The 12,316-nt window shown below is 50.1% G+C and overlaps 1 protein-coding gene across 4 annotated transcripts in view; it reads left to right on the top strand.

Annotated features, from left to right (window-relative positions):
- LOC143983794 (sterol O-acyltransferase 2-like) overlaps positions 1-12,316 on the top strand; it is a 306,186-nt gene that overhangs the window by 185,776 nt on the left and 108,094 nt on the right. For all 4 annotated transcript variants that reach the window (XM_077483882.1, XM_077483883.1, XM_077483885.1 and 1 more), the window contains exon 7: positions 9,799-9,865. In XM_077483882.1, coding sequence (XP_077340008.1) covers positions 9,799-9,865 — 67 coding nt within the window. The remainder of the gene's footprint in view (positions 1-9,798; positions 9,866-12,316) is intronic.

The following is a 12,316-nucleotide window of genomic DNA, read 5'->3' as shown; positions in this document are numbered from 1 at the left end:
GAGGATCCTAACATGGAAGGAGTATCACTGCAAAAGAGCTTGCTTGCGCACGCTCTCACTGGGTTGGTTCGGTCAACCTTTTTGCTACCTGCAGAGCAGGCTTCTGATGATCCCATTTCTAAGTTAGGATCATTAAAACCTCCTCCGGCTGAAGATGCCTTTCCTATCCATGTGTGGCAAAGAAAGCTTATGTACGCAGAGTGGGAGCATTCGGATAAGCAGTTTTATCCTCCTAAGAGGTTTGCCAAACTGTATCCTATGGAAGAGGATTTCTATAAGAAATGGGGGATTCCAGCAGTTGATGCTGCGATTACCTCCGTAAATAAGAATCTCACATGTCCAGTTTCTAATGCACTCATGTTGAAGGACTCGGATAAGAAGCTGGAGCACCTTTCTAAGAACCAGATGGCTTTAGCAGGTTCAGCAGTGCAGCCAGTTCTGGCTGCAATGGGTGTATTCCCAGGCCATTAAGGAGCAATTTGAGGAGATGCTTACATTTTTACCTGTTGAACAGTTTCAGCAGTACTCTGATTTAGCAGATGCACTGTGTTTTACAGTAGATGCTATGAGAGATGCGTCCATTCAGATTTCTCGTCTGATGTTGGGACTAGTGTATTCTCGCAGAGTTCTTTGGCTTAAGAGTTGGTCAGCCGAAGCATCGTGTAATAAGAAGCTCCTAGCCAATTTCCCTTTTCATGGTGAACAGCTATTCGGAGAAGATTTGGATAAATATTTACAAAAGATTTCCAATGGCAAAAGCTCTATTTTGCCAGTAAAGAAGAGATTTAGACATTTCTCATTTAAGCGGGCCTCTTCTTCTGTTTTAGGGACATCAGCTTCTAAGCAGATTCAAGGGGGAAACCCCAGGGACAGCACCAGGGTCAGAAAAGATCTTGGGAAAAGAAGCCCACCAAGCAGAGTACTAAAGCCTCCTTATGAAGGGGCGCCCCTGCTCGCTCGGTTGGGGGGAAGGCTCCTGCAATTTTCAAAGATCTGGCAGGAGCAATTTCATGACAAATGGGTGGCTTCTGCGATGTCTCTAGGTTACAAACTAGAGTTCCGAGTTTTGCCGTCTCCTCGGTTTCTAAGGTCAGGGGTTCCCAAGGACCCAGAAAAGAAGGCTCTACTTCTAGCACTGGACCATCTGCTAGCCAAGGCAGTCATATCAGAGGTTCCCTTAGAGCAACGGGGCACAGGTTTTTATTCAAACCTCTTCATGGTCCCAAAACCAAATGGGGAAGTAAGACCTATTTTAGATCTGAGATCTAAATTAGCACTTGTGCATCCGATCCTTCCGCATGGAATCAATTCGGTCTGTAGTAGCCATCCTCCAAGAAGGAGAATTTTTGGCTTCAATCGATATCAAGGATGCCTATCTTCATGTGCAAATATTTCCGGCTCACCAGAGGTTTCTACTCTTCGAAGTAGAAAACCGTCACTTTCAGTTTGTGGCTCTGCCATCCGGTCTAGCCACAGCTCCTCGAGTATTCTCAAAGATTCTGGCTCCTGCTTTAGCCAGATTAAAGGATCAGGGCATAATGGTCCTAGCCTATTTGGACAACCTACTCTTAGTAGATCATTCGGTTTCCATGTTAAACCACGTCTGGTGACAACGGTAAACTACCTGGAATCTCTAGGCTGGGTTCTCAACCTAGAAAAGTCGTCCTTGAGGCCATCAAGGAGAGTACAGTACCTGGGACTAATCATAGATACCAGGCAGGAAAAGGTATTTCTACATCCAAAGAGAATCAGTTCCATTGTAGAACAAATTCATCTCATCAAGGCAAAGAAAAAGCCTTCAATTCGGTTGTGCATGAGATTATTAGGGAAGATGGTGGCCTCCTTCAAGGCCGTCCCTTACGCACAGTTCCATTCAAGATTGGTACATAGCGCAATCCTGTGAGCCTAGAACAAAAAGGTTCAGGCCTTAGATTTTCCGATTCAGCTTGCTCCCGAAGTAAGTCAGAGCCTGAATTGGTGGCTGATATCCAGCAACCTTCAAAAGGGAAGGACATTTCTGCCTTCCACCTAGAAGGTAGTAACCACAGATGCCAGTCTTTCAGGATGGGGAGCGGTCCTGGAGGAGAATTCTGTCCAGGGAAGGTGGTCCAGGTTGGAAAGGACCTTGCCTATCAATATTTTGGAAATTCGGGCAATCCATCTGACTTTAAGAGCCTGGACGGCCAGACTGAAGGGCTGTCCTGTCAGGATTCAGTCCGACAACGCCATGGCTATGGCTTACATCAATCACCAGGAGGGCACAAGGAGTCATGCAGCCCAGAGAGAGGGGAATCATGTTTTGTCTTGGGCAGAACATAATGTTCCTTGCCTATCGGCAGTGTTCATTCCCGTGATAGAGAATTGGCAGGCGGACTACTTGAGCTGCCAACAACTGTTTCCAGGAGAGTGGTCTCTTCACCCCGACATCTTTCTTGCAATATGTCAGAGATGGGATACTCCGGACATGGGCCTGTTCGCATCCAGATTCAACAACAAAGTCGACAACTTTGTGTCAAGGACAAGGGATTCGCTAGCTTGCGGAACAGACGCATTAGTCTTCCCATGGGATCAGTTTTCTCTGATCTGTGCATTTCCTCCAGTTCTGCTACTTCCACGTCTTCTTCGCAGGATCAGGCAGGAACAAAGGGAGGCGATTCTCATGGCCCCGGTGTGGCCCAGAAGGCCTTGGTTCGCCGAGATCATAAGGATGGCAGTAGGTGTTCCCTGGACTCTGCCATCACGGCCGTACCTTCTTTTGCAGGGTCCGGTATTCCATCCTACCTTACAGACGCTAAATTTGACGGTCTGGCTATTGAGACCCACATCCTAAGGGGTTGTGGGTTATCTCCTTCAGTCATATCTACCTTGATTAATGCCAGGAAGCCAGCTTCCAGGATCATCTACTATAGAGTCTGGAAGGCATATGTTGCCTGGTGCGGATCCAGGGGTTGGCACCCCAGGAAAGAGTGCAGTTTCACTATGTACATAGTGGAGAGTTCAAGGGTACGCCACATACCAATTGCAGGGTTCAGGGGTTTGCTATGTAGAGAGTGCAGTTTCAGGGGTGCCTTATGCACAGAGTGCAGAGTTCATGGGTGTGCTACATACAGAGTGCAGAGTTTAGGGGTGTGCTGTGCACAGAATGCATGGTTGAGGAGTGTGCTACATTCAGATTACAGGGTTTAGGGGTGTACTATGCACAGTGTGCAGGGTTCGGCTCACAGGCTGTCGCCACCTCACTTCCACCCCTCTTCAGCTCTGACCTTTGCACCACTTTCCCCCATCTCCCACCTCTGCACACATCTTCCTCCAAAGCCCTCATTCCCTCCTCCTCCAGAAGCTTACTTGCATCTCATCTACTTGGCCTGGCTCTAGTACCTCTTGACAATGTAGAAGGCTCCCCCTCACTTGCAGGGAGATCATTGGTTGGCACCAGGGACCAAGGGGCCATGCCGCTAGGGGGCCCGTGAGAGCCTCTGCATCCGCAAAACATGATGCATCTAGGATTCAGGACATGGCCGTGATAGTTAATACCTCTCATAGCGTGCTGCTCCTTGCCAGCTGCTCATTCTCTCCCATCCACCCCAGGTGCTTGTACAAGACATTACCTGAGATGGACGAAAAGAGAGAAGGGGCCAGCGGGAGCAGTGCACTTTGAGAGGTATTCAGGCATCAGGAGAGGCGCTGTTGTTTTTGCTGGAATGGAGGTACCATGGCCGCCATCACGGGGGCAGGGGCAGGTAGCGGGCGGAAGACAGTACAGGTGTAGGGGGCCTGGGCCCCAATAGGACCGCAGGAGGCCCCATGATAGTCTCCCAGTCCTTCTGTTTCCTCTCCCCCCACAGTGTCCTCCATCCACCCTCAGTGTCCCTCCTACAGTGTCTTCCACCCACCCACCATGTCCTCCACCCACTCACCGTGTCCCCCCTGTGTCCTCCACCCACCCACAGTGTCCCACTGTGTCCTCCACCCACCCACAGTGCCCCCCTGTGTCCTCCACCCACAGTGTCCAGCACCCACCTACAGTGTCCCCCTCTGTCCTGCACCCACCCACAGTGTCCCCCTGTGTCCTCCACCCAGCCAGTGTCCCCTGTGTCCTCCACCCCCCCACAGTGTCCCCCTGTGTGTTCCAGCCCCCCACAGTGTCCCCCTGTGTGTTCCACCCCCACCCACAGTGTCCCCCTGTGTGTTCCACCCCCACCCACAGTGTCCCCCTGTGTGTTCCACCTACCCACAGTGTCCCCCTGTGTCCTCCACCTACCCACAGTGTCCCCCTGTGCCTTCCACCCCCCCCCACAATGTCCCCTGTGTCCCCCACCCACCCACAGTGTCCCCCTGTGCCTTCCTCCCCCCACAGCATCTCCCTGTGTCCTCCACCCACCCACAGTGCCCCCAGTGCCTCCCCCCCCCACAGCACCCCCCTATGTCCGCCACCCACGGTTTACCCCTGTGTCTTCCACCCACAGTGTCCCCCTGTGCCTTACACCACCCCACAGTGTCCCCCTGTGCCTTACACCACCCCACAGTGTCCCCCTGTGCCTTACACCACCCCACAGTGTGCCCCTGTGCCTTACACCACCCCACAGTGTCCCCCTGTGCCTTACACCACCCCACAGTGTCCCCCTGTGCCTTGCACCACCCCACAGTGTCCCCCTGTGCCTTACACCACCACACAGCGCCCCCCTGTGCCTTACACCACCCCACAGTGTCCCCCTGTGCCTTACACCCCCCACAGTGTTCCCCTGTGTCCTCCAGCCACCCACCATGTCACCCTGTGTCCTCTACCCACCCACAGTGTCCCCCTGTGCCTTCCACCCCCTCCCAGTGTCCTCCACCAACCCACAGTGTCCCCCTGTGCCTTCTCCCCCCTCAGCTGCCCTGAGAGACACTGTGCTGTGTCTGGAGGATCCCTGTGCTCTGCTGTGTGCCCTGTGTTTTGGTTTGTGCCCTGCTATTTGCCCTACTGCATGCCCCGTGGCCTGTGATGTGCCCTGCTGTGTACCGCCCGAATGTGCCCTACTGTGTGCCACATGCCCTGTGATGTGTCCTTTGCCCTGCTATGTGCCCCGTGCCCTGCTGTGTACCGCCTGATGTGACCTACTGTGTTCCCTGTGATGTGCTCTACTGTGTGCCCCATGCCCTGTGATGTGCTGTGTACTCCCTGAGGTTCCCTGTGTGTCCCATACCTTGTGATGTGCCCTGCTGTATACCGCCTAATGTGCCCTGTGACCCATGATGTTCCCTACTGTGTGCCCAGTGATGTTACCTACTGTGTGCCCCCTGTCCTGTTATGTACTCTGTGCCCTGCTGTGTACTCCCTGACATCCCCTGTGCTTTGCTGTATACCCCCTGATGTACCCTACTGTGTGCCCCATGCCCTGTGATGTTCCCTACTGTGTACTGCCAAATGTGACATTTCCAATGAGGTGCCCTGGGATGTGCCCTGTGCTCTGCTGTGTGCCCTACTATGTGCCACATGCCCTGTGATGTGCTGCATGCCCTGCTGTGTACCTCCTGATGTGCCCCATTGTGTACCTCATGATGTGCCTACTGTGTGGCCCATGCTCTGCTGTGTACACCCTGATGTTCCCTGTGCCCCCTGTGATGAATCATGCTGTGCTTAACCACTTCCCACCCGGCCAAAGCACATATACGGCCGGGTGGGAGCCGTCCACTTCTGATAGGACGTTCAGAAACGTCCTTCAGAAGGAGCGGGATCGCGCGCGCGTGTGCCCGCGCAGCGGCGCGATCCAGATGTGCTTGTGTCACCTGGACACGGCACATCTCAGATCGGCAGGAGGACTCTGTGATTGGCCCTCCTGATCACATGACGGCCGTGTCCAATCACGGCCGTCATGTGATGTAAACAAACAGCCGGTTGCTAGGCAATCGGCTCCTCCTCTCCTCATACAGAAGTCATCGCTGAGTAGAGGAGAGCAGATCGCTGCAGCCGGCTGGTGATCAGTGAGTATGAGCGTTTTTTTACAGCTTTTTACTCACTGATCACCAGTCTAGTGTCAACACATAACACACCACACAGTACAAACACAATGTCCCCACATATGTCCCCAAAACATACATGTCCCCAAATAATAAAAACACTTGTCCCTAATAATAAAAACATGTCCCCCACATATGTCCCACTAAAATCACATGTCCCAATGATTATCTGCACACATATGTACGTGATCACCTGCACACATATGTACATAATCATTTGCTTACATATGTCCGTGATCACACAAACCAATTATTATACACGTAACGGAATTTTTTTTACCAAAAACATGTAGCAGAATACATTTTGGCTTAAATTTATGACAAAATTTGATTTTATTGGATTTCTTTTAAAATAGAAAAAAGAAAATATCGTTTTTTTTCCAAATTTCCACTTTTTTTGCGCTTATATCGCAAAAAATAAAAATCGGAGTCCTGAATAAATACCACCAAAATAAAGCTCTATTTGTGCGAACAAAATTATAAAAATTTCATTTGGGTACAGCGTAGCATGACCGCGCAATTGTCACTGAAAACGCTAGAGCGATGAAAGCTGAAAATTGGTCTGGGAAGGAAGGGGGCGAAAGTGCCCTGTATTGTAGTGGTTAAAAATGTGCCCTGCTCTGTACAGCATAACAAACCCTGCTGTGGGCCCCATGCCCTACTGTATACCCCCTGATGTTCCCTGTGCCCCCTGTGATGCACCATGCTGTGCTCAATAATGTGCCCTGCTGTGTACAGCATAAACCCTGCTGTGTGCCCCGTGATGTGCCCTGTGTGCCCCATGCCCTGTGCACTGCTGTGTACCACCTGATGTGCCCTGCTGTGTGTCCTGTGGTGTGCCCCATGCCCTGTGATGTTCTCAGTGCCCCCTGATGTGCCCTGTGATGTGCCATACTGTGTGTCCTGTGATGTGCCCCATGCCCTGTGATGTTCTCAGTGCCCTGCTGTGTACCCCCTGATGTGCCCTTTGCCCCAAGATGTGCCTTCATGTGTGCCCTGTGATGTGCCCTACTGTGTGCCCCATGCCCTGTGTTGTTCCCTGCTGTGTACCCCTTGATGTGCCCTACTGTGTGCCCCATGCCCTGTGATATGCCCGTGCCCTGCTGTGTGCCTTACTGTGTGCCCCATGAATTATGTAGCTGGGGCTTTTTGTAGGTGTGGCTTGCGTGTGGGAGGGGACACAGGGGGCCCCATGAACTTATATTGCCCGGGGGCCCCATGAGTTGTCAGACCGCCCCTGGTTGGCACAGATGGGGATCACAGTGCAGCTTACCATGTGATTCTCCATCGCACACTGCACCTGCATCTACCTTGTCCCTGCCATGAGGGCAGGGCTGGCAGGGATCTGTGAGAGCCACCAAGAGGAAAGTTCTTCTTGTAAATAGTAGACATGTGCATTTGTTTTCATCTGAATGTCAAAACGATAATGAAAATACCTGAAAATCGGACGAAAATGCAAACGATAACAAAAGCACAGAGTTCCGAAAAACGAAAGATCCGACATAAATAAATGCTTTATTTTCGTTTTTGTTTTGACACAATTTGATACAGATAGGAGATTCGACGTGACTCTGACAATAACAATATGTGTCTATTGAACTTGTATCATAACAGTCCATTCACACAGGGGCAACATGACTTCCAGCACGACTTTGGGAGACAAGGCAACTTGGACACGACTTGAGTGTGAATCACAGCGAGACTTACAACACAACTTTAATGTAAAAAAAAAGAAACCGGAATGGATTCCCCTTCAAGAGCATACCAGGCCCGCCAGGTCTGGTATGGATAAGGGGAACCCCGTGCCAAAAAAAAAAAAAAAATGGCGTGGGGATCCCCCTCAAAATCCATACCAGACCCTTATCCGAGCACGCAACGTGGCAGGCCGCAGGAAAAGAGGGGGGTCGAGAGAGTGCCCCCCCTCCTGAACCGTACCAGGCCACATGCCCTCAACATTGGGAGGATGCTTTGGGGTCCCCCCCAAAGCACCTTGTCCCCATGTTGATGAGGACAAGGGCCTCATCCCCACAACCCTGGCAGGTGGTTCTGGGGGTCTGCGGGCGGGGGGCTTTTCGAGAATCTGGAAGCCCCGTTTAACATGGGGACCCCCAGATCCCGGCCTCCCCCCTGTGTGAAATGGTAAGGGGGTACAAAAGTACACCTACCATTTCACCAAAAAAGTGACAAAAGTGTTAAAAATGACAGGAGACGGTCTTAGACAAGTGCTTTATTAAAGTCTTCTTCTTTCTTCTGGTCTTCTTCCTTCTTCTTTTCTTCATCCTCCGATTTCTTCATCTTCTTCCTCCGATCCTCTTCTTCCTCCGATCCGCTTCTTCTTGCTCTTGTTCTTGTTCTCATCCGGCATCTTCCTCCACGGCATCTCTTCTTTGTTCTCGGGCCGCTCTGCGCAATGGGAGGCTCCCACTGTGTGGCGCTTCTCTTCTTCTGACAGTTCTTATATAACGGAGGGCGGGGCCACCCGGTGACTCCGCCCCCTCTGGCACACGGTTCCATGCATCAGAGGGGGCAGAGTCACTGGGTGGCCCCGCCCTCTGTTATATAAGAACTGTCAGAAGAAAAGCGTCACACAGCTGGAGCCTCCCATTGCACGGAGCAGCCCGAGAGCGAAGAAGAGACACTGTGGAGGAAGATGTCGGACGAGAACACCGTAGCAAGAAGAAGCGGATCGGAGGAAAAAGATGAGGAAACCGATGGATGAAGAAAAGAAGAAGGAAGAAGAAAGAAGACTTTAATAAAGGACGTGTCAAAGGACGTGGCCTCCTGTCATTTTTAACACTTTTGTCACTTTTTTGGTGAAATGGTAGGCCCTTACCATTTCACACAGGGAGGAAGGCCGGGATCTGGGGGTCCCCTTGTTAAAGGGGGCTTCCAGATTCCGATAAGCCCCCTTGCCTGCAGACCCCCACAACCACTGGCCAGGGTTGTGGGGATGAGGCCATTGTCCTCATCACCATGGGGACAAGGTGCTTTGGGGGGACCCCAAAGCATCCTCCCAGTGTTGAGGGCATGTGGCCTGGTACGCTCTCTCGCCCCCCTCTTTTCCTGCGGCCTGCCACGTTGCGTGCTTGTATAAGGAAATGGTATGGAATTTGAGGGGGACCCCCACGCCATTTTTTTTTTGGCACGGGGTTCCCCTTAATATCCATACCAGACCCCAAGGGCCTGGTATGGAATTTCGGGGGACCCCCAGGGCCTGGTATGGAATTTCGGGGGACCCCCACGCATTTTTTTTTTTTTTGCTTAATTATTATTTTTTTTCTTAATGCTAATGCTAACATGACCTGTGTGCAATGCAAATAGCCTTAAAAAAACAGACAGCATTAGAATCCTACTATAGCTTGTAGTCGAAATATTCGACCAGGAATGTATGATTGCAGCATCATACAGTGAGTTTCGCTGCTCCATCGAATCTTCTTTAAATATTCGACAGACACCATAAGCCTTCAATGACAGATTCGACCTTAATTCATTTGGATTTTTGGACGAATGCAATTTTTTAAGGAAAAACTAAATAAATAAAAACGGATTTCGGAAGTAACTAAATAAATTTATTTTTCGGACGAAAACGAAATTCCGTAACAAAATATTTCAGTCTGCACATGTCTAGTAAATAGAGAAGGCTTCAGTGTTTACAAGTGGCAGTGGGGAGCTGAGGGCGGGAGCCGAAAAAAAAAAAAAAAAAACCTGGGTGCGAGGACCACATGAAATGGACCGCAGACCTTGTGTTTGACACGCGTTCTATGTCCTTAAATCTGATCTTATTTTTTCTTCAAACAGATTCGATTCATTATGAAGAGTTATTCGTTATTAAGAGAGGTAGTTCCCACTGTTTTACAGAAAGAAAGTAAGTATGAGCTTTGTTTTTTAAAATAAATAAATAAATGTGTCCATTCTCACGTCTAAACTACCTTTTTTCTAGTCTGTTAGGCCCCTTTCACACTGGGGTGGTGCAGGCGTCGGCGGTAAAACAATGATATTTTTAGCGCCGTTTTACTGTTGTTTTAGTGGTGCTGTTCAGCCGAGAAAGGGTTAAAACCACTGTAAAGCACTGCTGGTGAAGGAGCGGTATACGCACCGCTCCAAAGATGCTGCTAGCAGGACTTTTTTTTGTGTTCTGCCAGCGCACTGCTCCAGTGTGAAAGCCCTCGGGGCTTTCACATTGGAGACATTGGCTCTTTCAGGGTGATTTGTAGGCGCTATTTTTAGCACTGTAGCGCATACAAAGCGCCCCACTGTGAAAGGGGTCTTATGGAAACAGTTACCAACCTCATCAGTCCACCAAAGTAGAATGCCACATTTTGTATTTGTTACAGGAAGCTGATACATAGTCTACATTTGTAAAAGTCCCATTTAATAAAATTGTTCATATAAACTTTTTAATCTCTTTAAAAAAAGATTAGGAATTTTCTTCTTTTGCAGTTTTTTCCCTTTACATATTTTGCTAATTTTCCCATTTAGAATTTATCTTGTGGCATTTTTTTGTGCAAATATCCCACTCCCTCTCCATCACCCAACACTAGAAGATCACCTTTTGCATTTTTTTTTTTTTTTCATGTCCTACCCAAGTTCTGTTCAGTTGGCGAACTGTACATGGAAGGACTACAAATGTTATAGCACTGATGTTTAAAGAGGAAGTAAACTTCCTCTACTGACTGTTACCCATAGGTAAGCCTATAATAAGGCTTAGCTATAGGTAGTGTAAACATCTCCTAAACCTGCACCGTTTAGGAGATATTTACATTAAATGCAGTCAGTGACATCATCCGTACCTTTCCTTCCAAACCCTGTGCTATGAACGGCGGCTTCCGCATGCATGCGTCATCGCGGCTCCAGCCAGTCAGAGAGCTAGAGCCCGCAAACCCAGAAGCAAGACAGGTGAAGATGGAAGGGGCTGCAGCACTGACATTGCGGCGCTGGAACAGCTTTGTTTCAAGGTAAGCGATGCATACTAACACATTATGACTATACATTGCAGGAAAAAATAAAAGCATACCTCGGTATACAACCGCTTTAAAGCATTTTGGTGCTCATCATGGCAGATCATTCTTTTTCAACCAGGGTGCCCAGGCGCTCTGGGGTGCCTTTAGATTTCTTCAGGGGTGCCTTAGCAAAATTCCTAAAAATTGCCTAAAAAATTGTATACAAACCTACAAACCAGAGGGTGGATCAAGTCTTCCTTTTAGTTACAGAAAGCCACAGGTTTTCATTGGGCACCATTACAACCTTCTATTTGATGGCAGTGGCAGCTGGTGCTCAATAGTTTGGGGGGGGCAAACAAACCTGCCCCCTCACTTGCACTAATGCCATCCACCCCCCACACACCCCCCCATGGGAGACAGATGGCGGCAATTAGTGGCCCCTCCTGTGGGAGACAGACGGCGGCAATTAGTGGCCTTACCTTAGGAGGCCGATGCTGCTCCTCACTCCAGCTTTCAGAGGGAAGAGCTGGGGCCATTGCATCTCCTCCAGGCCAAACAGGCATTGCTTCTCCTCCCGTCCGAGCAGGAAGTGGGTCCTGAGACCCGATTGGCCGAGAGTCCTAAGATTTCCTGGCCAATTGGGTCTCAGGACCCTTTTAAAGGTTTTGGCCAGGAGGAGAAGCAGGAAGACATTATCGAATATTAATTCACACAACTGAGTTGGCTCAGGGCGCAGTGCTCTGCACCTCGAGACCACCCTTTTTTTAAGCCAATTAGAGCCCAAAGCTCTAATTCTGTGCTTCAAAAAAAAAAAAAAAAGCCCATTGAAATCCATGTGTCCGGCGCCCTGCATGTAGATTAGGGAGCGCTGCCCCTGGGCCCCTAATGGAGCAGTTGCCACTGTTTGCTGGCCTCTTAATGACCAATGACATTGGTTGATAAGGAGGACATCAGGCGCCTGCACAGCATCCTTGTTTGCCCTTCCCTTGCCCCTTTCTGTCAGCACTGGGGTTAGCACATTAGCACTGCAAGGAAGAGAAACATGAGGCCGCGTACACACGGGCGGACTGTTCGCCCAACTTTGTCCGCTGAACAGTGTTTCAGCGGACAGTCCGCTCGTGTGTGGGCTTCAGCGGACAGTTTCAGCGGACTGTCTGACGAACAAAGTCTTACGGAATTTCCGTAAAACTGTCCGCTGAAACTTGGTTTGAGCAGACAGTCCGCCCGTGTGTGTGCCAGTCCGCTGTACTTTCGAAATGAGCGAACTGTTCCCGCCCGGAGAAAAGTCTGCTCATTTCGAGCGCGTCTCCAGGTAGGCGGGGCCCGCGAAGGAGACGTCGCGGGCCCCGCCGCCTGGTATGGACTTAAAGGGGAAC

This window comes from Lithobates pipiens, unplaced genomic scaffold, assembly GCF_037356315.1.
Source record: "Lithobates pipiens isolate NorthernLeopardFrog02 unplaced genomic scaffold, aLitPip1_a1.2 Scaffold_16, whole genome shotgun sequence".
Taxonomy (NCBI): domain Eukaryota; kingdom Metazoa; phylum Chordata; class Amphibia; order Anura; family Ranidae; genus Lithobates; species Lithobates pipiens.
This window is presented reverse-complemented; position numbering and strand designations above follow the sequence as displayed.